General features: G+C 60.0%; 2 protein-coding genes and 1 long non-coding RNA gene across 5 annotated transcripts in view; 1 reads left to right on the top strand and 2 right to left on the bottom strand.

Annotated features, from left to right (window-relative positions):
- Positions 1–629: 629 nt before the first annotated feature.
- LOC309813826 (uncharacterized protein) lies at positions 630–12,050 on the bottom strand (the record flags this gene model as incomplete). The annotated part of the gene is made up of 4 exons (XM_082638950.1): positions 630–4,976; positions 11,023–11,315; positions 11,419–11,849; positions 12,044–12,050. The coding sequence occupies 4 exons, from the start codon at positions 12,048–12,050 to the stop codon at positions 4,745–4,747; spliced, it is 963 nt and encodes a 320-aa protein (XP_082495076.1). The 3' UTR covers positions 630–4,744.
- GATA2 (GATA binding protein 2) lies at positions 6,119–21,399 on the top strand. 3 transcript variants are annotated; one of them, XM_082637365.1, is made up of 6 exons: positions 6,119–8,192; positions 14,036–14,312; positions 14,734–15,375; positions 17,018–17,163; positions 18,972–19,097; positions 19,558–21,399. In XM_082637365.1, the coding sequence occupies exons 2-6, from the start codon at positions 14,084–14,086 to the stop codon at positions 19,855–19,857; spliced, it is 1,443 nt and encodes a 480-aa protein (XP_082493491.1). In that variant the 5' UTR covers positions 6,119–8,192; positions 14,036–14,083; the 3' UTR covers positions 19,858–21,399. The 3 variants fall into 3 exon arrangements, with proteins under 3 accessions (XP_082493491.1, XP_082493492.1, XP_082493490.1); XM_082637366.1 differs by lacking the exon at positions 6,119–8,192 and adding an exon at positions 12,278–12,317; XM_082637364.1 differs by lacking the exon at positions 6,119–8,192 and adding an exon at positions 13,162–13,382.
- LOC309812950 overlaps positions 20,325–24,388 on the bottom strand; it is a 27,722-nt gene continuing 23,658 nt past the window's right edge. The window contains exons 4-5 of the long non-coding RNA XR_014295425.1: positions 23,969–24,119; positions 20,325–20,464 (exon numbers count right to left, since the gene is read on the bottom strand). This is a non-coding gene — a long non-coding RNA (uncharacterized lncRNA). The remainder of the gene's footprint in view (positions 20,465–23,968; positions 24,120–24,388) is intronic.

Below are 24,388 nucleotides of genomic sequence, written 5' to 3'. Positions count from 1 at the left end.
TATAAATATGTACACAAGTCTGTATGTATCTTCTCTCCTTATCCCCATTTTTAATCACAGCATACTTAGGCTTCTGCACCGTTCCACTAATTCTCTCTTGGGATCATTTGATATCCATTTCAGAAAGAGCTGCCTTTTTCTTTTCTTTTCTTTTCTTGCCTTCCTTCCTTCCTTTCCTTCTCCCTTTCTCCCCTTCTCTCATTCCCTCCTTTTCTTTCTTTCTTTCTTTTTTCTTTCTTTCCTTCCCCCTTTCTCCCCTTCTCTCCTTCCCTCCAGCCCTCCTTCTCTCTCCGTTTCTCCCTTTCTTCCTTCCTTTTTCTTTCTTCCTTCCTTTTTCTTTCTTTCTCTCTTTCTCCTTCCTTCCTTCTTTCTCCCTCTCTTCAGGAGCATAACACTCCACTGTTTGGCTGTATATTTTTAAGAGTCTGCTCCACGTGAGCATCTTTTGTTTCCAATTGTGCCATAATGTACAAGGCTGCAATGAATTTCCTTACAAATTTCACAAGTGTAAGAGCCTATCTATCAGATAAAGGCCTATAAATGGAATTCCTGGCTCAAAGTGTAAGTGCATTTGTAAATTTGATAGTGTCACATTTCCCACGCCACCCTGAGTGCATCAGTTGACACCCCGCCAGCTTGTCTCCCCCACCCCCTCAGGAACATAATATGTAACCAGAAGTTTTGATACTTGCTAATACTGATAGGTATAAAATGGTATCTCAAAGTGGTTTTTAATTTATTTATTTTTAAGCATCTTTATTGTGGTATAATCTACATACCATAAAGTTAACTTAAGCATACATTTCAATGAGTTTTAGTAAGTTTATGGAGTTACAGCCATCACCACAATCTAATTTTAGAACATTTCTGTCATCCCAAATCTGTCAACGTATCTTTTTAAAGTCAATTTATTTATTTATTTATTTATTGGCTGTGTTGGGTGTTTGTTGCTGCACACAGGCTTTCTCTAGTTGCGGAGAGAGGGGGCTACTCTTTGTTGCGGTGTGCGGGCTTCTCATTGCGGTGGCCTCTCATTGCAGATCATGGGCTCCAGGCACGCGAGCTTCAGTAGTTGCAGCAAGTGGGCTCAGTAGTCGTGGCTTATGGGCTCTAGAGTGCAGGCTCAGTAGTTGTGGCACATGGGCTCAGTTGCTCTGCGGCATGTGGGATCTTCCCGGACCAGGGCTTGAACCCGTGTCCCCTGCATTGGTAGGCAGATTCTTAACCACTGCACCACCAGGGAAGTCCCTGTCAATGTATTTAAAATTTTCATTTCTCTGACTGAGATTAAGCATGTTTTCATTAAGAGCCCTTTCTATTTCCTTTTCTATGAATTTTCTGTTCATACCTTTGCCCCTTTAAAAAATATATTTAGTTGGCTGTGCTGGGTCTTAGTTGTGGCGTGCCAGATCTTTGGTTATGGAGGGTTCTTATTTGCAACATGAGGGATCTAGTTCCCTGACCAGGGATTGAACCTGGGTCCCCTGCATTGGGAGCATGGAGTCTTAACCACTGGACCACCAGGGAAGTCCCTGCCCATTTTTTAATTGTACTTTTTTCTCATTGATTTGCAGACACTCTTTATATATTATGTTCCCAGACTGAGTTAAGTGCCTTTCCTCAAGCAGGCACCTGGGATTCCAATTCCTGTAGACTAGAATGAGCAGAATCTCTTGATGTGCCTGCATCTCCACCACCCTGTGAGCTGCCTGCACAGAGTGACCATACCTGGTCTCAGTCCACGTCCCTGACCTCTCAGCAGAGGACCTGGCCCAGAGTAGGTCTCTGCAAAAAAGCCTGGATTCAATATTTGTAAATCTGTGGTCTTTCCCCCTTACAGTTCCTATCACAATTTGTGACAATGTATTAATTGATGTCAAGTCGGCTTGCTCCCTGAGGCAATCCATGGATGGGTACCATAGCCATTTTTTTCAACACTGTATACCCAGGGTCCAAAACAGTGTGGCTTAGCACATCATTTTAAAGTGCTGATTGGACTTATTAACAAACCAATTACGAAGTGGTTTACGGCACCTGGAGGGAGAAAGATATTGGAAATACCCCCAAAGCGTGCAGAGAAGGAAGGCCGAAAGCAACACAGCCACAGCACCCAGTATTTCTATGAGGGACACGTCCCTGACCCAGGGGCCTGAATTGGGTGGATGGGGACCCTGGGGCCACCAGGGCAGGCAATACCGACTCCATCATGGCATCACTGTGCAGAATGTGGGCCCAGGGTAGCCAGTTTCTCAAGAGAAGCTGGAAATGAGTCTCTTTATTTGAAATCTCCCACTTCAAAATATTGCTACCAATTAGTTGTTGCATGAGCCCCTGAGACTTGGGCTGCCAGTTTTCAAAGGCTGGGCTACAAAACTCTTTTAAAATACATGCTCATGAGTAATTCTTGTGACAGCCCCGGGGGCCGACCTAAGGCTCAGAGTAGGAAAGCGACTTGCCTTCGGCCACCCAGCCAGGAGGGGTAGTGTGTGCTGGGGAAGTCCTGGCCCTAGATCCTGAGCTACTTACTTCCAGGAGGGAATGGGGGCATTCCTGAGGAGCAGGGAGCTCATTCTCAGAGCCCTGTGGCGGGGTGGGCCTGGCCTGGTGCCCGATTAGCCCCTGCAGAGGGAGGTGGGCAGGCCGAGCTCCACCTGGAAGCCCATCGGGCTGTGGCCTTCTCTTGGCTCTAGACCCCGCGCTGTCCGATCCCACGCGCAGCAATTAATCATTGTCGCCTCTTGACAACGCTGGTATAATTACCTTGTATTATGAGTGAAGTCTCGGGGGCTTAGGCCTGGGGAGAGAGGCCGGGCACCCTGAGGACGGAGCTGACTGTCCCTGCCCTCCCAGGCACAGTGGGCGCACATGCTGGAGGTCTCCGCGGTGCTCTCTCCTCAAGCCCCCGACCCCAGACTTTCAGGCTGCGGCAGGTCAGTGGAGCCAGGCACCCCGGGGCCAGGGCGTGGGTGCTGGGATGGTATAACGGTGAAGAGAAGGTGCCGGCTCCGGCCCATCTGCCCTCATTCCCTTGTCCCCAAAGGATTCCAGCCGCTGGGCTGTTGTGAGGAACCAGATAGACCCCCTCCCCCCAGGGAGCAAGCAAAGACAAGACGTTTTTACATCGTGCTAAGTACTCACTATAAAAGAAATATATAGAATAGACAGAAAAGTGAGGCAGAGGAGGGCAACCCTGCTCTGCAGGGTGGGGGGGGGTGACATCTGGGTAGAGGTCCTGGGCTGGGAAAGTTCTGGCCCCAAAGAACAGGAAGGAGGCAAGAGAAAGGGACCGGGTCTGAGGGGTCAGCAAGCCCTGCTTTGTATGTTCCAAAGGAGTTTGGCTCTTACTCTAAGTTCGGAGGGTACTTCTAATACATGATTTCTTGCTGCCAACTAAGCTGCGTGACGTTGACAGTTGGCACGTCTGTAATTTCCTGCTGGTCCATCCATCCTTTCAACAAACGGTTATGGGGCATCTACTGAGGGTCAGCCTGGCCCTGGGGGCACAGCAGTGGCAGAACAAAGCCCCCGCTTTGCAGAGCCCAGCTCGTGGAGGAAGGGACCCCGGCCCACCTCTCCAACTCGCACCCCGGCGGCAGTCTCCCCAGACCCCGGTCGGAGACCCGCGGCCGCCAGGTGGCGCTCTGCGCCTGCGCACCGGCCGCCGCTCGGGGGTCGCTGGGGCCGAGACCAACCCGCACGGGAGAGGGGCGGCGGGGGGCGGGGGCGGGGCCTGCGCCGCAGGTTGTGTGACTTTGGGTTTGACCTGCCTGGAGAAGAGCTAATCCCGCCTTATAATAGACTCCGGGGAGATAGGGAAAATGGCTGCGGCGCTATCTGCGTCGCCATGGGGATCATCGCATGCGCTCGGGAGCGCGCACACGGGCGGGGCGCGAGCCCGGAAAAATACAGCCTTTGTCGGCGGCGCGTGTCACTCACGGCGCGGGCACCTCTGGCGGCTGGGCTCCGGTCTCTCTTACCCCAGGTGCAGAGCGACGAGGCTCTGGGGCCCCTGGCAGGGCATCCCACTGAGGCGGGTTGGGACCCCTGGGTGTTGCCAAGCTCTCCGGAAGACCCCTCTCCCTCACACACCCACGCACCCCGTTTGGGTCACAAGCACTCATGTTACACGGCACAAACCACTCCTTCCACTGTGGCGTCTGTCACACCCGCACGCACCATTCTGTCCCTCTGGCGGCGGCCAGTTTGTGTGTCCCGCCCCCAGCCACAAGCAGGCACAGGGACCGGCCCCTGCCCCCTTGCCCCGCTAGCAGCTCCCCGGAGCACACACGACAGATACACAAGGACACAACCACCCTCACGCAGATCTGTGCACACCCCAAGCCACACGCTGGGTGCACACTCCTGGTAGTCACAGGCATGTGAGGATGCACATGCGTAAGAGGGTGCGTGGCCCCAAGCCCCCGTAACACACCCGTGCCTGAAGGTACACATACACCCCCGCCCTGGTGGCAGGCGACACCACCTCCTGTGTGCACCCGTAGACGGCCCTGCGGAGGGCAGAGTCATGAAGGCACTCACACTGCCGCCCCACACACACACCTGTGCCCACGCGCTTGCACAGCTGCTCTTTCACACACGTGTCTACTCACCCTGAGGGACATGAATGCCCACACGGTCACGTGCAACACCCCTTCCTCAAGCAGCCTCACCTGGGCCATCCCCAAACAGCGTGAGCGCTCCACTTGTTCGAAGCGCCCGCGTGCACACTAACGCCCTTGCTTGTTCAGTGCCCACTCACTGGCACACCCTCCTGCCCATCCAAACACGCCGGGCACACCCGGGGGCTCACACTCGGGTGCCGCTGGCAGGCAGGCAGGCGGCACGGCACCAGGCGCCCGAGTGCCCCCCGCAGACGGCTATCTGCCTGCCCATCAACGCGCGCGGATCTGCGGTGGTAAATGATGCATTCGATGGCGGGCGCATTTGTGTGCGCGCTCTGAAAGGGCTCCGATAATCTGGAAGGCAGAGATAAGGAACACCATTTATTCCGCCGCACTTTGGAAACAATTCCCAGCCCTGTACAACCCCATTCTCGGGCAGCCTCCGGGAGCCGGGCAGATAACGATTGGCTATTCATTATCTTCGCCGGGAACAAAGATTAGCCGGCCGAGATGAAAAATTACCCCGGACAGTGGCGCAGCCCCGCGCGGACCCCCCTGCCCGCTGCTGCCGCCCCCGCCTTGGTGCCCCGCCCGGCCCGCGGGCTCTGCGCTCACGCCCTCCCGGCCCGCCCGTGGGCTCTCGGCGGCGCGGGGCCCCTGGCTGTCCCTCCGTCTCAGTCTGTCCACCCCGCCCAGCCCATCTTTCGTGTCCCCACTTTCCCCTCCTTCTCTCTGGGGCCCTTTCTCCTCCCTCCCTCCACCCACCAAGGTCTCCGAGCCTCCCTGGGTTCTCTTCTCTCTTCTCGGCTCTGTTTTTGTCCTTCCGAGCTCTCTCCTCGCTGTGTGCTCTCTGTTATCTCTCTTGTCTCTCTGTCCGTGTCTCTCTCTGGTTAACACTTTCACTGCTTTTCTTCCCATCTGACCCTTTCTGCCACTTTTTAGTTGTTTCTCTCTGTCCCTGAGTGCCCCCAGCCCACCCCTCCACCCCCTACCAGTCCCTCTACCACTGTTACTTTTAAAAATCTGTCCTGGTGTCTCCCCGTTTCGTCCCCCTTACCTATCTCTCTGAGCCTTTCTATCACAGACTGTCCATGTCTCTCCATCCACCCCAGAGGGCCCCACGTCTCCTGCCCTCTCAAGCTGTGTTCCTGACCGCTGACCAGAGGCTGGGAGGCTCCAGCCAGCTCTCGCTGGCCCAGCCCAGCAGGGAGATGGCAGCTGGGGTGGGGAGTGGGAGACCTGGAACCCCCCTCCAAGGAAACAGAGCAGAACTAGGAAAGGCCCTGTAGACACAGCCCCTGCTGGGTTCATGGGGCTGTGCTCCTGTGCCCCAGGACTGGCTCCCCCTCCCCCCTCCCCCCAAAGAGGCTGGGGTTTTGGGAGCGGGTGGTCCCAGAGGGGCCACCTCATTAGAGCAGTTATTCAGCATGGCGCTGGTGTAGGCAGATAAGCCTTATCAGCTCATCTCCCCCTCCCACAGACAGACAGAAAGTGCCCTCACAAATGGCACCCCGGAGCTCCTCTGGCTGCCTGCCCTGCTGGTTAGGGAAAGTGTGGATGGCAGGCAATGTGGGAAGACACACATACAGTGTCACCCAGGGACACACTCCTCCACAGACCACAGACACAGAGTAACACCGGGTAGAGAAACATACATTGTTCAAAGATATATTCATATACACAGATGCCCACACCCCACATACACAGATACAAACACCCCACCCAACACACATCAATCCCACATGGAGCTATACACAGATATGCAGACACATTTGAATACACTCTCCACCCTCCCACCATCAGTTCTAACATAAAATGATACACACCCATGCCTATGCTGTTAAAGACAGACACGGACCCCAATTCATAGACACAGGATACCCAGAGACACACTGCTACTGACCCATACAGGGACTGACACCAATTTATAGACAAACACTTGGAAATACCCACTTCCCATCACAAGGTCCATGGACACAGTGATCTCACAGATACACAGCCAAAGGGACACACATCCAGTTCCACGGATACTCCCTCCCAAGTGCACTTTCGGGGTCACATTCTGAAACGCCCACACACAATCCACAAACTCTCCGGGACCCACAGTATAGATACACAAACTGTCTGGGACCCACAAGAAGAAATGGACATACTAATAGACTCAGTTTTGCAGACTTCCCTTCCCATGTGCTCACAAATGTACACACACACGGGCACGCAGCCCAGAGCACATGCATAGGCAGTACAGTCACCGCCACCTTCAAAGAAAAACCCGCACACAGCAGATGCCCGCAGAGAAGGCAGGCTGGACACACCTCCTCTCTGGGCGCACCTGGGCAGGGACTTCCCAGTCTTTCCAAGGCAAAACACTTTCTCTTTGGGCCAAAGGTCCCCACAGCACTTTCACTCTCCCTGGGCAGCTGGGATGGGACTTCAGCTGCCGTGTTGAATCTCCTGGTAGGAACTTTGGAAGTTCAAGAACTAGACTTCCTAGCTCCCAAAGCCAGGAGTTTCTTGGGGTGAAGACTTCCGGGCCCCAACCCCTCCCTCAGCCTCCCAAGGACAAACCCTCTACTCCCTGCCGCCTCCCACTCGAGGGTTGCTTTGGGATGGGCCAGGGAGACGCCTCAAACTCCATTTCTAAAATGCTCTGGTGTGCTCTGGAGTTGGGGAGTTAGGGTGGGGTACAGGTGGGGCAGGGAGAGAGGTTTTGTCTACACTTAGCCAAGGCAGCCTGGAAGTGAGGCAGTTGTGTGTGTGTGTGTGTCAAGCTACATTTGAGTGTGTGCATGTGTTCATGTCCGTGTGGCCCAGACCTCCTGCCTGAGGATGTCCACGCGGCCACAGCTGTGTGTGCTAACGCGTGTGCACAGATATGTGTGTGGCCGTGTGAGCGCTCCTGAAGGCGGGTTAGAGGAGGAGGCGCAGGCGTCTGTGTGCGTGCGTGTGTGAGCGCCTGTGCCCACGGCTCTGGAGGTCCCCGGGGAGAGAGTCTCGGAAGAGAGACGCCGGCCTTTCTGAGCGCCCATCCCGGAGAGCAGGGGTGCGCCAGTGAGTGCGCCCCTGCGAGGGCTGGAGTGGTCTGGAGTAGTGGCGAGTGGGGTGTGTGCGCCCTGAGTGCCTACCGCCCCTCGGCCCGCCGCCCGGCGGCTGGACCAGGGAGACGGGGCGCAGAACCCCGGGCACCCTCCTGCCCCCCTGCGGCGCTCCCGCCCCCCTCAAAGTGCTGTCGAAATAAAAGCAGAGGCGCTGCGGCCGAGGGAGGGAGAGGCAGCGGGAGCGAGAGGGAGGCGGCGGGGCCCGCGCCGCCAGGGCACGCCGCTCAAGTCTATCTCCCGGCTGCCGTCGCCCCCACCCCAGCCGGCCCCCGTCATCCACCCGGCGAACAAAAGCGGCCCGACGCGCACCATGCGGCTGTTCGCCGCGCCGCCCGGGCCCCCCTGGTAACGCCGTCAGCCCGCGCGGGATCCTGTGGGATCCTGTGGGCCCCGCTCGCTACGCACCGCGCTGTGCGCCCCGCTCCGCCCCGGCCCCGTCCGCCCGGGGGCGCCGCCCGCCGCATCTCGCTCGGTAAGTCGCCCCTTCTCCGCCTGGCCAGGGCCCTTCCAGCCCCCAGGCTCGGCCCAGCTGGCACCCTAATCGCGCGGTCCGCCTGGCCCAGTGGCCCCTGACGTGTGGCCTTCGGGGCTCGCCCTGGCTATACCAGCGCCTGGAACCCCAGGTCATAGGGGCCTAAACCTGAGGGAGCGTTTGGAGAGTTGTGGACAGCAGGCCCGCCTGGGGCCTGCCGCCTTCCCATTTCTCGGACGGAGCCGTAGGCCTCGAGGGCCGGTTATTCCGAGAGACGCAAAGCCCCGCCCCGCCCAGCCCCAGTGTTGGGCCCTTTGTCTGGGCCGCCCCCACCTCCGGGCCGCGGCGGCGATGCGCCCGAGCCGGGCCGCCGTTCGCCGGCTGCACCTGCCGGCTGGTCCCGTGCGCCGGCTTTGCGCGGCTTAACCCGGCGCGCTCCTGCGTGCGCCCCCGGGCGCCGCGCCCCGCGGCCCTTTATCCTGTGTGGCTGGGGTGCGGGTGGGGGAGAGCACGGGGTCTGTAAGTCTCCCCCCTACCCCGAGCCGGAGTCGGAATCCTTTTAGTGGGATTTCAATAAGAATGGGGCCGCCGCGGTCTCGGGATCTGCCTCCGGGAGGCGGGAGGCGTAGACGGCGGCGGTCTGGTCTGTCTGGACCCAGGGCATTTAGAATCCTTCGGCGGAGGCCAGGCTTGAACTCCAGGTTGCCTCGGCAGCGAGGGGAAAGCTCTGGCGTTCAGGGCCCCCGGATGTGGCGGCCGCTCCTTTCCCGGAAAACACGGAAGGAAATTCGTTGTTTTGGAAAAAGCCACGTCTCCCGGGGTCGGGAACATCTGGCAGGGAGCTCTGGGTCTACGCAGGCACCTCGCGCTGGGACTCGTTCACGAGCAGCAGGATTCGAGAAGCAGGTAGGGCCGGTGCGGCTGCCCAGCGTCTGGGGAGCGTTTCCCAGCCGGGTTGACAAATTGCAAACAAATTGCGTCTAACGAAACGGATTCACCAGTTGTCCCGCTGCCGGGCTGCGGGGCTGCCCGGCCTCCGAGCACACCGTGGCAGTTCACGCAGGAGGGAGAAACGCGGCTCGATTGTCTGCAGGTCTCAGCAGGGCCCCTTGCTGTCGGGCTTGGAGGTGGTGGTTAGAACCTCGTAAGGATATACAGGGTCTCCGAGGAGCCTCCACCCAGGGTGCGGACACGGGTTGGACCCTGGTCTTTACAATTCAAAAAGGCCCGGAAAACCGTTGGGGTGGGAGAATTAGCATGGAGGCGGGAGGAGAGGGAGACTTCAGATTTTGGGGGCTGGAAGTGAACATGAAAGAGCAGGAGGGCCTGTTGGATCCCTGGTCGCCTCACTGGGGAGCCCCTCTGGAGGATGACTGAGGCCCGAGAAGATCTGAGGCCTTGCCTTAGAGGGGACTTCTGAACCCCTCTGGCTAGAGCGGCCCCCACTTCCTCCTCAGTACCCCTCAAGGCACATTGCCAGTGAGGCCGCTGTGTTGCAAATTAAATATCCCTCAGGAAGGCAGCCCCTAAGCAAACGGATTTCTTTAAACACCCCCTCCACTGCTGGCCAATTAGATGCCCATAGGAAAAGGTGAGAATTAGGTTACAGAGAGAGGGCAAACTTATGGTCCCAGAGGGGCCGCCTCAGGTGAGCCAAATTTAAACAAAGGGCAGGGAGCGGAGGGTCGCACAGGATGGGGAAGACCTGGGCAGCTGAGTGCCGGGCCGAGGCCTTGAGGGTCTCTAGAAGCGGGCTTCGGATCTCTGCGCCCCCAGCTCCCGAGAAAGCACCCCGGGCGGCTCCGAGCCGCGTTCTGCTAGGGAATCTCCAGTCATTTGGAAAAGGTCGTTAGAAGATTCAGTTTTGCCGCCGCCCTTCCCCGGTCCTTTATAAAATCTTGTTCCCATGTAAGGAGAGTGACAGCTTTAGTGCGACCACAGGGCAGCGGCCCGCATTTGCAACAATACTTGGGAGTGAACAAAAAAAAAAAAAAAAAAAGGAAGGAAAAAAGGAACGTGTCCCTCTAAACGTGTTCTGGCGACCCCAAAGTCCGAAGCTGTAAACTGAAATAAATCCGCCCTCCGAAGCCCCGAAGATGCCCACCCCACTCCATCCTGGGAGCTGACCTGACCCTCCCTGGAGGTTTGTTCCATCCGAAGTGATGAGATGGTCTCGCTGCCCGGTGGGCAAGGCGCCTGGTTATGTCCATCGGTCTGTCTGGCAGACACACTCACCGGCGGCTCCCCCCCCCATTATGGGCCAGCTAGGGGCCCTGGGGCCTGGTGCCCCGCTTTTCTCTCCCAGACGGGTTAATTTCTGCTGGAGAACGCAGCAGTCCCGCGTCCAACGCAGGAGCTTGAACCAATGTGGAGGCCTCAGCCAAGCCGGGTGCCTGCCTGCCTTTTGCAGGGAGGCAACCCCACGGCCTCGAGAGACCCTGGCAGAGTTCCCCTTTCCCTTTTTTTTCTCTAGGCCCGGATTGCGGGAAGGGAGGCTGGTGCAGATCTCCCGAGGCCCCTGCTCAAGCATTGCTTAACTGCCCTGCTAAGCTCCTCTTCGCGGCGATTTTCTGAGCCGCCGATCGGGGTAATTAAATCCCCGCCCGCGCTCCGTGCTGCGCCAGGCCGGCGGGCAGAGCAGGGCTGCCGTTCGGGCAGGGGCCCACCCGGGCGGGTCACCTCCATCCCGGCAGTGGGCAGGACGCTGCCCCGGAGGGGCTTCAGGCTGCCCCGGAGGAGCTTGAAGCCGAGCTCGCGGTGATGAAACTGCAGACCCACCCAGAACCGGAGATAATTTGAACCGCGCCTTTGGGGGGAAAAAGGCGATTACCTGCTTTCCTGAGGGCTGGGAACGACCACCTCCCTGCGAGCCGAGGCTCCGGTCGCGGCGCCGCGGTAAGCTTCCGCTCGGCTCCGGCGTTCACCGCCTCGCGGCCGGCCTGAGGGTCGGGGGCCTCCCGCGCTCGGTCCTGGGGTTTGAGCTCCTGTGGGGCAGCCTTGCCGGACACGGGGGATTGTCCCCGAGGCCGTGTTGTCTTTGAGAAGCTCCTGCTGGGCTCCGAGGCGACGAAACAGGCTGGAGGTTTCGCGGCGATCGCGTTTTACGCGTTGATGAATCGTAAGCTAAAGGCGGGGAGGAGAAACAGACGTACGGAAAGACAGCGGGTCTGGGCCAGACCGCACGCGTTTCGGGGCGCGCGGACAGGGAGGCACGGAGGCCGCTCACCTGCCCGGTCTGGCTGCCGAGGCCCGGCGCCCGCGGCCTCGAGCTCCCGGCCCCGGCGCGCCTTACTCGGCGGGCGCCGGCCTCCTCTCCCGCAGACCGGAGTTTCGAGAAGCCCGGGCCCCGCGCGCCTTGGAGTGGAGCGGAGCGGGAGGCGCGCGGGCGGCCAGGGCAGACGGGCCCCAAGGGCCGGAGACGCGCGGGTTCCCAGCGGGATGGGGCTCTGCACCCCTGTCTCCGCGCCTTTACCTGCGCCAGGGCCTCGGACAGACGAACGGACAGCCGGACGCAGAGGCAGGAGGAGGCCCCCAGCCCGCACCCGCGACCCCTTGGCGCTGCCCAGAGCTGGCCTGGGAGAGGGTGACGGGGGCGCGCCGGCGGAGCCGGGCCTGGCCTGGTGCCCCCCGAGCCGAGGGGACCGAGGGCTTTCCTCCCTCCTCAGATTATTAAAAAGTTCATTTCCTGGCGAATCGGGTGACGTCAGGGGCCCGGCGTCGCGGTGGCGGGGCTGCCCGGCCGGAGAAGCCGCCTCCAGTTACCCAATTACCGACTGTCAATCCCGCCGCCCCTCCCCCCACCCTCCCGGGGGTGGCCAGGGCCCCGGCCCTCCCCCCTGCTGCGGACCCACCTAGCATCCCTCTGGGCTTCTACCCCCGAGAGCCATGGAACAGCGAGGGGAGGGGGTTGAGGATGTCGATTACTCCCCATTACCCCCGCACCTGTCTCTTCATCCCCCCCCCATTTTTTTTTGTTCCCGACCCCCCTCCTGGGCCGTAGGCTCCCTTCCAGCCTCGGTCTCCTCCGTCTATACAATGGGAGAAAGCAAAGAGATTTGTGCACCCGGCCCACTTCACCCACAGAGCCGGATCTCTGGACTGGAGGCTTGTGGAGAGCAGTTCCAGGTGACTTAGGGGACGGAGTTCTCAGACCACCATCTCCCTCTCTCCAGGGGCCGCCTTAGGGACCCACCCCCCTTCCCGAGGAAAAAAATGCCTCCTCCTGCCCGGAGGCGTCTCCTTCGAGCCGGCGCCGGCGCCAGTCCGGGTCTGCACGGCCTCGCCCCAGGCAGTTCGGCCCGTTGGTCTGCGAAGGCCACGCCCGGGAAGGGGACGCCCCCTCCCCCTCTCCGGAGCCGCCAGCCAGGCCACCTCCACCAGGTCAGGCCGTCCTAAGCGGCCTCTTGTCCGAGGCCCAGGTGCCCACGGGGACCCTGTAGTTCCTGCTCCTCACCGATCCTGCTGTCCCGCAGCAGTCCTCCCACCCCACCCCTACGCCCCGCTTAGCCAGAGCCCCAGTTGGGGGAGGGAACGGTGTCGGTAGGTAGTTGGACTCCCATGGCCACGTTCAGTGGTTAAAGGAGGTGGGATCCGAGAGAGTGGAAGGGCTGGGGTCCCGGGGAGAGGACACCCAAACACCCAGAGGGTGCGCGGCCCAGGCTCCCGGGGAGGGGGCCCAGTTGGAGGTTAGTTACTGGGAAGAGGGCCCGGAGGTTAGGGTAACCAAGAGTGTCCGCAAGAGGGGGCGCACAGTCGGCCCGCGGGGTGCGGGTCCTGGGGGGAACGTCGGCAGCAGGGGCCGCCGGGAGGGCGCGGGGAGGAGGCGGGCAGGCGCAGGGGGGCAGGCCCGCGGGTCCGTCCGGGAGTCCAGGGGACCGGGAGTTGCGGGCGCAGCCAATGGGGGGCGGAGGCTGGGCGGCGCGCGGCGCTGATTGGCTGGCGCGGGCTTCTTAGGCGTGCGCGGCCCCCGCTTCATGTCTGTGCAGGAGTCGCGAGCTGGCGCCAGGGCGGCCGGAGGATGCCGAGGGGCCGGAGCCGGGCGGGCCGGAGGCCGAGGCGCGCGCTGACCCCCGCTCCCACCCCGTGAGCCCCGCCATCCGCCCGACGCGCCGTCCCTGAGCCCGCCGCCCCCCGGGCTCCCGCCCGTGCTGCCCGCTCCGAGGCCGCGCCCCCTCCCGCGGCGCTGCGTGTGTAAGTTTGGGCTTCGAGAGCGGGCCGGGGGCCTGGGGCGCGCCGGGCTCTGAGAGGTCACTGCGGGGGCCTGGGCCCCGCGGGCCAGGCTGCGGGTGACTGCTTTGGTGTGCCTCGGTGAGAGGTCCTGCTCGTGTCGCCGGGGAGTGCGCGCGGGGGGTGGGGGTGGGCTGGCTCTGGGCTCGTGGGGCAGCGTGTGTGTTTGGGGAGGCGAGGTCAGTCCGTGTCAGCGCCAAGTGTAGTTCTGTGCTTGTCGTGTGCCCCCGTGGGTGCTCGGGCGCCTGTCTTCAACTTGCAGTCGGTGTTTATGTGTTTGTGTACGGGGCTGGTGCGAGGGTGGGGGGGGGCGGTGAGCGTCTGGCTGAAGTGCGACTCTGCGCGTTTGTTGGGGCCGCTGGTGTCGGTGCTTGGCCCCGTGTGTGGCCCCGTGCGCACAAGTGCGTGGCTCCGGGACCCGGGTCACCGTGGGAGCGTGAGTGGCTGAGCCGGCTCCCCCACCCTCCTTTCGTTTTGAGCTTTGGGCTTTCCTCCCAGCCGGGACCCGTCTGCGGCTGAACTCGGCTGGGGCGCAGCGGCTCGCGGGACGCCGTGTGGCGGGGCTTTGGGGGTGTCGGGCCGTGGGGGCGCCCCTCACGCCCCCTTCCGTCGTGCAGGGACGCCGCCACCGCCTCCGCCCAGGTCCAGGGCCTCCGCCGCCGGCCATGGAGGCGGCTCCGGAACAGCCGCGCTGGATGGCGCACCCCGCCGTGCTGAACGCTCAGCACCCAGACCCGCACCACCCGGGACTGGCGCACAGCTACATGGAGCCCGCGCAGCTGCTGCCTCCCGACGAGGTGGACGTCTTCTTCAACCACCTCGACTCGCAGGGCAACCCGTACTACGCCAACCCGGCCCACGCGCGGGCGCGCGTCTCCTACAGCCCCGCGCATGGTGAGCCGGGGCCCGCGGGTGACTGGGAGCCCCGACGCCGAGCGCCCGGCGCGGGAGGGGACGAGGCCCGGCTGCCTGCTTCCCGGATATGGGATCCGCAGGAATCGGAGCAGCTGAGAAATCGGGCCGGGAAAGGAGCGGGCAGCGGCCTCTTGGGGAGGGTCTGGGCCCCGTAGGGCTTCTGCCCGTCTCCAGCTGGCCTGTGAGGGTTTCCTCCAGGCTTGTCCGGAGGTCCTTGTGTGCCACTTGTCCTTCCCCTCCGGACGGACATTCCTGACGGTTGCTGGTTGGGGTGTTACCTTTCTGGTTTTCTTTGGGGAGGGGCCGCTTGGTTGTGGGGAGTCGTGGCCCTGTGTGTCCGTGTCCTGGCTCGGCGCAGCCTCGCGCACCCTGACCCCTCTCCCTCCCCCTCCCCCCGCAGCCCGGCTGACCGGAGGCCAGATGTGCCGCCCACACTTGTTGCACAGCCCGGGGCTGCCCTGGCTGGACGGGGGCAAAGCAGCCCTCTCCGCGGCTGCAGCACATCACCACAACCCCTGGACCGTGAGCCCCTTCTCCAAGACGCCGCTGCACCCCGCGGCTGCCGGAGGCCCCGGAGGCCCCCTCTCTGTGTACCCAGGGGCAGGGGGTGGGAGCGGGGGAGGCACTGGCAGCTCTGTGGCCTCCCTCCCCCCCACTGCAGCCCACTCGGGCTCCCACCTCTTCGGCTTCCCACCCACGCCACCCAAAGAAGTGTCTCCCGATCCCAGCACCACTGGGGCTGCCTCCCCAGCCTCCTCCTCCGCAGGGGGCGGTGCGGCCCGGGGGGAGGACAAGGACGGCGTCAAATACCAGGTGTCACTGACGGAGAGCATGAAGATGGAAAGTGGCAGTCCCCTGCGCCCAGGCCTGGCTGCCATGGGCACCCAGCCTGCCACACACCACCCAATCCCGACCTACCCCTCCTATGTGCCGGCCACCGCCCACGACTACAGCAGCGGGCTCTTCCACCCTGGAGGCTTCCTGGGTGGCCCGGCCTCCAGCTTCACCCCTAAGCAGCGGAGCAAGGCGCGCTCATGCTCAGGTAAAGGCAGGGCCAGGGACCTAGTGGAAGTGGGGACGGTTTGTGCTTTGCGGGGGAGGGGGCTGTGATAGGGAGATGGGGCAGTGTCGGTGTCCTATATCCGGGATGGGTGACGTCCCTCTCTAATGGCCCCCAGCAGATCTTTGAGACCCCAGGCGGGGGACAAGGGACCCTAGAACTTTTGCCCTTAAGTGTTCCTGGTGGCCCCAAAGTTTATTGCCCTTCCCCGCTCCTCACCCTCCCCTCCAAGGCTGGCCACTGCCCGACCAGAACACAGAACGGGAATCCCCCCTTCCCCTCCCTGAGTCTTAAGTGAAAATTCGAGCAGCCTCATGACTTAGCATGTGAGAGAATGCAATGTGCAGGTGAGAGCAGTGAGGCGGTGTATACGTGTGTGTGTACATGTGTTTGTGAGCGTGTGTGCCTGCTACGGGTGCACTCAGCCCTTCCCAGAGGCTCCAGACCCTTAAGGAATCTGGATCTCCGACTTCATCAGTCCGGTCTTGGGATTTCGATGGCTCCCAATCTTCTTGGGACAGTCCCCCCCAGCCCCCAGGCAAAATTCCCAGGACCTGGTCCCGCTCCCTGCCCCCTGGCAGGTCCTTCACTCTCCCTCCCTGAGGGCTGGAGTGAGGGGAAGGAGCCTCTGCCCCTCTGCTGCGGGAACTGGCTGGGACCGGGCTGGGTTGTCCAGGAATGCGGCTGCAGAGCGGACGCCGCTGTGGCTGGCGTGGGGCTCCTGCTGTCCACACCTCCTTCCAGTCCCTTTGAGACGGGGAAGAGGAGGATTTTTTAAAACTTTTGCTGCTGAGTCCAGAAACCGCCTTTTCTTGCCTGTATGGACTGACAGCTTAGTTTAAACTAAATGGGGGAGCAGTGTCCGGCGTAACACCACGCTAAGGCAGCTGTGTGGCTCCACCCTGCCACCACCAGTGCCCACTCCGGTCCCACCTCGGGGCCCTGTTTTGCTCAGACCAGCTCGCTTGCCTTTAATTAGTTCTTTCTCCCAAATTTGTTTTACATTCTATCTGGATTCCAGATGGCCCTTTAACAACAACAAAACAAAATACCATCACCACCGGCAGCAGACCAAGGTCACTTAGCCTGCTCAGCCTCAAAAAACGAAAGGGCTTATTATTTATTTCATTTTAAAGAACAGCAGCTTCCACCCTGGTCCAGGGCCTCGGCGGAAGGCAGGGAGGTGGGGGACTGAGAAGGAAGTGACCGTGGACGGGGGGACGGAGAACAGAAAGACAGGGCTGAGGACACAGGACGGGGAGCGGGGACGCCTCTGGGGAGAAAGGACGGGGGCAGGAGAGGAGAGGGACTCGGAAGGGGGCCGAGTCCTCCCCGCCCAGCCAGCCTGAGCCGGCGACTCGTGCCCCCACCTTGCTGCCCTCGGCAAAGTTTGCTGTAAATACCCTCTCCGGGCTTGCTGAGGATCCCTGGGGCCCTGGCCGCACTCCTCCATCCCGCCCCATTCCCCTGCCTTAAACTACTCTCCGGATCCCACCGCCGGGGTTCCTCTTCCCTCCAGGCTGGAACTAAAAGTCACACCCTGAAGCAGCCTGGCTGGCCCGCCAGCCCCCTCCGGTGACTTTGTCGGTTGAACTGGCTGCTGTCTCCCCCTGTCCCCTTTCAGAAGGCCGGGAGTGTGTCAACTGCGGGGCCACGGCCACCCCTCTCTGGCGGCGGGACGGCACCGGGCATTACCTGTGCAACGCCTGCGGCCTCTACCACAAGATGAACGGGCAGAACCGGCCGCTCATCAAGCCCAAGCGGAGACTGGTAAGAGCGGGCAGCCTGGGCTGGGGGGCGTCGACCTGGGCGGGAGCTGACAGCTAATTACAAAAAAAACCAAACAAACCTTCAAATACAGGTGCTCTGTCGCTTGAACTCTTATCATTAAAATCACTGGGGTGTCAGTTGGGGTTGCCCTGCTTTTAGGCTAGATTTTTTTCAGGCCACATTTCCCCTCTGCGGCCCACCTGGTACCTTCAGGGATCCCCCAAAGTTGAGCATCCAGGGGCCCAAGTCCGGTCCCCTGGCCTCTGTTAAACTCCTTTTAAAAATAGGGCCGTGAAGTAATTTTCCTTGTAGCCCAGGCTGCTCTCCTGGCTTCCCCACACAGTCTCCTCAGGCTTATTTAAATAAAACACACACACCAACCACCAAAAAAAACCTGCCCTTTATTATTTTTCCATGGAGTCACCTATACTGTGTATTTTCATTTGAGTGATTTAAAAAAAATGCCCTTTCGGATCTCCTGCCGGAGTTTCCTATCCGGACATCTGCAGCCCAAAGATAAGGAAACTTCGCGTATCTGTTTCCGGACTCCGCCAGTTTTCAGTCTCTCCTCGGCTCAGTCCTGCCTCTCGCTGGGCTGTTTTGAAACTTCTAATACCCTCCACTCTGCAAATAATGCGTAAAATGCTAAGAATAATAAATATATTTTTTCAGGGCGAAGTGATTTATGAGGCTTAAATTGCTTGCTGCTTCGGGGGCCCCCTTTTTTTTCCCCTGGAGCGAGGGCGGGGTGAGGGCCCGGGTGGAGGATGCGGGCTTGGTCCCTGAGTCAGAATTCCAGCTTCAGGCTGCTTACTCACCCTCACCCCTCCCCACCCCCGTGGCTGCAGGCCGGGCCCTCCGGACCAGGCTGGGGCCTGGGGCCACTCCCCGCCTCCCACCCCCCACCCCCACCCCTGCTGCCCGCGGCTCCCTGGGAAGTGCTTTTGTGGGTTTGGAGAGGGCTTTCTGCTTTCTGGGGTAAAGACTCTCTTGCCTCTTCTCTTGGGAGCCTTTAGCTCCCTTCTCCAGAAACCAGACGTTTCCAGGTCACCTCTGCCCTGCATTTCCTGAGGGGCTAGGGGGCAGTTAGAACTCTGGGGATTGGGGTATGGGGTGCTGGACAGATGGACTGGTATTGTCCAATAAAAGCTGTGAAGCTGGACGCTTTGTAGGTCTGCCCCGTCCACTATGGTTGCCTCTAGCTCGTGTTGGGACTAATGATCCTTTGAAATGTGGCTGGTGCAGCTGAAGGAACTGAATGAAACTGTAGTTCGGCTTCACTGAAATGGGCTCAGGGCCAGTGGCTACTGCACTGGACACCGCAGCTGTGCTCCCTGAGCATTTCGTACCCCTGCCCTGGGCAGCTGCAGGGCCCCCTCCTCTGGCCTCGGGTTCAGACACGCCCAGGATTGTGGGTTTTGCGGGAGTGCAGCTCCAGACCCAGGTGCTCCAGGGGGCCCAGCCAGCCTTCTAAACCAAAAGACCCCTTCTCAGAGCCTCAGTTTCCCCATCTGTAGTGTCAGATTGTTTGGTGATCGGGGGAGGTGGCTACTTTTTCCTTCCAGCTCTTGCAACCCCTTTGATTCTGAGATCAGGCTTCAGAGAGTCCTTTATTCTCAAGTTCTGTGATGGTTTAGGTCTCAGATTCTAGAATTCCATGGCTCTGAGATGCCTTGATTCCCCTGTGAGATTTGCTGCTCCTGGGCTAAGCTGGCAGGGGCCGGGGTGGCGCGAGGGTCTGGGAGGAGGTGGGGGGGCGTGGGAGCCCAGCCTGCTGACGCCACGTCTCCCGTCCCCTCCCCGTCCAGTCAGCCGCCAGGAGAGCGGGCACCTGTTGTGCGAATTGTCAGACAACCACCACCACCTTATGGCGCCGCAACGCCAACGGGGACCCTGTGTGCAACGCCTGTGGCCTCTACTACAAGCTGCACAATGTGAGTCCGCCTGCCTGGCCCGCCCCGCCTCCCCGGGGACCCCTGCGCTTTGTGCTGCCAGGAGAGGCCTCGGCGGCAATCTCCAGCGTGGCTTGGCTTGGGAAGCTGCCCTGAGCGCCAGAAGGGCTTCCCACAAGGGGGGCAAGCTGGCTGGGAGGATGGGAGGGGCGGGGGCCGGTGGGTCGAGGACAGCGGTATCTCGGCTTTGGGGTGGGGTTTGGTGGTGTGGCTCGATGGGGGGCGGCGCTGGCATTTCGTAGGCCAGGCCGAACGCCCTGCAGGCTGCCGGGCAGCCCCACGCAGTGAAAGGCGTCTTTCTCAAGATGGCAGCGGTGCTGGCGAGAAGACGGTGGTGGGCAGTGGGCCTTTGGAAGTGGGGCCCCCCCCGTGCGAGCTGGGGGTGGGGTTCTTGCTCTGGGAAGGGAGCTCCACCCCCTGAAAGCTCCGTGGTCGCCCCCAGGTGAACAGGCCACTGACCATGAAGAAGGAAGGCATCCAGACTCGGAACCGGAAGATGTCGAACAAGTCCAAGAAGAACAAGAAGGGGGCTGAGTGCTTCGAGGAGCTGTCCAAGTGCATGCAGGAGAAGGCCGCCCCGTTCAGCGCGGCGGCCCTGGCCGGACACATGGCGCCCGTGGGCCACCTCCCGCCCTTCAGCCACGCGGGACACATCTTGCCCACCCCAACGCCCATCCACCCCTCCTCCAGCCTGTCCTTCGGCCACCCGCACCCATCCAGCATGGTGACCGCCATGGGCTAGGGACCGCCCCCACGGACCGACAGACAGATGCCAAGGAAGGCGCTCCCGGGACGGGGGGCGGGGACCAGACCCTCAGCTGCCCGTCCTTCCCCGGAGACTGATGCTGCCCTGCCAGCCCACTGGAGCCCCACGCTGCCTCACCTGTGGGCCTGTCGGCCGTCACTGTGAAGATGCTCCCTGGGCTGGAAGGCTGCCTCGGCCTCCCAGGTGGGGCCTCCACCACGGATAACTTTGTCTGGCGAGCAGAAAGGACAACTTTATGAAGACTGGGGGCAAGGGACACACGAAGGAAACCGCGTCGTGGAAGGAAAAGGGAGTAGGCAAAAGTAATTTATTTTGCTCTTGTTTCTCACGAGGACTGGGAGACTTGGGCGGTCAGAGCTGCCCCATGTTCGTGGGGCTTCCTCGGCGCCAGGTGCCACTTGACCGTTCCCCGTGCCCGGCTCCGGGGGCAGGTCTTTGGGGACCTCGGCCTGCACCCTCTCCACTGGCTGCCTCTCTGAAAGCGCTGAACCCAGGCTGGGCTGAGCCAATCCAGAGGGGCCGCGGCCGGGCGCAGAGGGCAGAGACAATCACGGGCGGTCCCACGCAGATTCCCAGGCCGGGGCTGGGTCACAGGAAGGAAACGTTTTCTTGAGAGGGGAAGCGTCTCTCCGATTGCTCCCCTGGCTCTGAGGCTGAGGCTGGGGTGACCCGTGCGCCCTAGACGGCTCTGAGCTACAGCCACCTCCTCTGCCCGGCGGACCCCTGTACATACATCCTCCTTCTGCTAACCCCTAAACCCCCTCCTCTCCAACTCTGAGACAAAAGAAGAAAATGTTAAAAAAAAAACTACATAAGCTTAACTCGCCGATGAGTTAGTTGTTTTATTTTTAAACTGTTTTTGGGTCCAGTCAATTGTACGTTGCCACGAAAGCCCTTGCTATGGAAAGGAATAAAACCTACAAACCAAGGCTGTAGCTTCGCAGTTATTTTTGGAAAAGTTCTCAGATCCCACGGCCCTAGAATGGGGAGCCAGGGGTGGGGCCTTGCCTGCTCTTGGCTTCCAGGGGGCTGACCTGGCAGGTGGCGAAGGCAGGAGCTGGGGGTGGGTCAGAGCCAGGACCGAGGGAGAGGCCACGACCCTGCTGGGTCCTGGGAGATGCCAGGGTTCTGCTCTGCCTTGCTGTGGCTGTCTGGATCCTTCCCAAGGTACAGCTGTACATAACTGTGTCCGAGCTTAGATTCTGTATGCGGCAGTGGCGGGGTGCGGTGGCCAGCAAGGACCCGGCCCAGGAAGAGGGTTGTGCTGATATAGTCCAAGTGCAATATGGGGGGCACCACAGCCAGAAGTAACTTATTTTGTACTAGTATCCGCATAAGAAAAAGAATTGGCAGTATTTTCTGGTCTTATGTTTTATTTGGCTTGTTTTATTTTGGATTAGTGAACTAAGTTATTGTTAATTATGTACAACATTTATATATTGTCTGTAAAAATTGTATGCTATCTTCCTATTCCTTCAAAGTGAAAACTGTTAAGAGTAATAAAATACTTTTTGTGAATGCCTCTGGCCTGTCTTGTGGGCTCCTGGGGCTCCTGAGTCCCGGCTGCCGAGATCATTAAGACCGAATCAGTCCTACAGCCGGTGATTCGGATGGAAGGGCCCCTGGAATAGGAGAGGGGCCCTGTCTGGCCGGAGTCTGAGATCCTGACCCTCCTCCCCTGAATGGCTCCCGTCTGAATTCTCTCATTACCACCTAGCAGGAGTCCTGGCTGGGTGGATACCGGGGAAACTCAGGAAGGCTCTGGGTTCTGCAGCCTTCAGCCCACGTTCTGACCCTTTTCCTAAGGGCTCACACAGAACCCAGCAAGGACTGATGCCCCTCCCCGCAATGCCATCCTCTTCCTTCCACGTTCATTGACAAACCTGGTCACCAGTGTCTCTGATCACTGATGTCATTGATTGCTGTCCTCTTTAATCAGTGATATTGGTTATTGGAGACAGTCATCATGACTGATATTCCTGATCAATGACATGTCTGATCACTGGAGCCTGTGACCACAGACATCTGATTACTAACAAACAACTGGTCACCAACACGTGATCACCAATATTTCATCAGTGCCCTCTGATCAGTGATGTGTGTGATCACTGACACATCCCCAAGACGTGACCACCAATGTCTCCCGAGACTGACCTTGCTCACCAATAATACGTCTGATCGTGAATATCTCTTACCACCAATGTTCCATACCTCTTCACCAGTATTTCTATCCAGTGTGTCTGGTTGCCAACATCTGGTAACCACCATGTCTGTGATGGTCGGTACCTCTCACCACCCATGTTCCCGATCGCCACTGCACCCTATCACTAATGTCCTAGGTCACCAACAAGTACGATCACCAGTGTCACTGATCAATATTTTTCTGATCAATGACAGATCTGATCACTCATATGAGATCAGCATCGCCAAGCACACAATTTCTCATCACTGATGTCTTCTCAGCAATGTCCTTGGCCACTTTTCTCCAATCACCGACATATCTGACCAACAATGTACGTGATGGCCAACGCCCCGATCGTGGAATCCTCCTACCGTCAAGTTGTCTGACTACCAACACGGTCACCATGACACTGGTTACTAATAAGCCTGACTGCTCAGGGCTCATCCTCGTGTCCTACTCCGGTGGGTGCTGGGTCTTCTCACCTTCCAAGTCCCTGATGACCAATGTCCCTTATGCCCCGATCGCCAACCTCCCTGGTCATCGGTATCACCAGTCACCTGTGTCTCTGATCACTTGATTCTCTAACCACCAGTGCCTTTGATCCCCAGAAGATCACACACCACCAGGATCTCTCGGTGGCTCATCATTGACTCTGACCACTAATATCTCCTCTACCCTTGGTTATCGAATACATGACACCGATGCTCCCATCACATCCTCACCCCGCCATGTTCCTGGTGTATGATTAATGATATCGCCAACCAAAGATCACTCTGATCACCAAGATCTCTGCGCCACGTTTGAATGACACCATCTCCCCAAGACGGGTGCCACCATCCCTGACCCTAATCATCATCGTTTCTGCTCCCCGGGTCCCGGATGGTATTTGATGGTCAACCTCTTGCTCCTCGCAGCCCTCAAGTCCCCTGTCCAGGAGGCTCCCCTTTCATCCTCCTCATCCCCAGACTGTGTGCCGGCAGGGGGTCGCTCGGGGCTGGGGAGGCGATGGTCCTGTGAAGGCCAGAGATGGGGGAGCATCCCTGGGACTCCGCCTCAGGACGCCTCTGCCCCTGCTGTGCCACCGCTACCCTGCCCGTGTCCTTTCTGTGGAGAAGGGAAACAGAGCAAGCAGGAACCAGCTCAGGTGTGTAGCTGGGTGGGCACTGCCGGCCCATCTCAGAGTGCAGGGGCCCCGGGCCCTCTCAGGCCTCCTCAGCAACTCCCCTTCCAGCCCTACCCCAGCTCATGGCAGCCGTGGCCACAGCGAGGGCAGGGGTGGTCCTGCTCGCCTGTGCCCTGGCTCGTCACTGCAGGTGAGAGCATCTATCAGATCGTGCATCCAAGCGCACACACACACGTGCCCGATGAACACTGAGATGCCAGGCACTGCTCTGGGGGTGGGGACCACATGGCACACGCGACAAGCAAGAGTCTCTGCGCTTGGGCAGCTTACATCCTAGGCCGTGAGCACCGCGGCGACCCAGTGTGGCCTCTGGCAAACAGGCCTACCAACTGGGCCCGAATCCAGAGCCCGGGCCAGAACCTGGAGTCCAGAGCTTGGAGACCCAGACAGTCTGCCCCCCAGAACTCAGGAGCCAGAGCCCAAACACAGAGCACTGAGCCTCACCCCCAAATCCAGAACTCAGGGCAAGGACTCTGAGCCGGGGGCCCTGAACCTGGACCTCGGAATCCAGATCTCAGAACAGACAACCCAGAACCTGGGCCTTGGATATGGACCCCCAAAACCACAGCCTAGAGCTTGGAGCTCAGAACCCAGAACTGAGTACTGAGGATGTGGACCCCAGAGTCTAGAACGTGGCTCAGGACCTCCAGCCAGAATCCAGAGCCCAGAACGACCACACTGACAGCGGCCTCCCCTCATTTCTCTATCACTCCCCGTCTTACTTCTTCCCTCCTGCGGACCAGTGTAACTGGAGGAGCCCAGGCCAGGCATCGCGGAAGGCGCTCAGGTCCGGAAGAGCAGGGCAGCGATCGTCTCGTCCCTCTCCCGTCCCCAGGGTCATTCATGGGTTGGCGGTAGGTGCTTCCCACACATCTGTTGAATGAGATCCACTCATTTATCCCACGAATGTTTACTGACCCCATTTGTTCTTGGCATTCGGTTGGGGATGAAACATACAAAGATCCTTGCTGGGGCAGCGGGGCGGGGGCTGTTTCTGACAAAGAGCTGGGGAAGGCGGTGGGAGTGGGGATGCTGCTGAGGAGGACGGGCGGCCTCCGGGAGTGGGGGACGCACACTGGCCCTGGAGGCCCAGGTTCAAGGCCCAGCAAGTCACTGCTGAGCAGGAGAACCAGGCTCGGGGC

The sequence above is a fragment of the Mesoplodon mirus genome, assembly GCF_964341445.2.
Source record: "Mesoplodon mirus genome assembly, chromosome: 12".
In the NCBI taxonomy this organism is placed as follows: Eukaryota; Metazoa; Chordata; class Mammalia; order Artiodactyla; family Ziphiidae; genus Mesoplodon; species Mesoplodon mirus.
The sequence above is the reverse complement of the archived record's forward strand: the minus strand, read 5'-3'. Positions and strand labels throughout refer to the sequence as shown.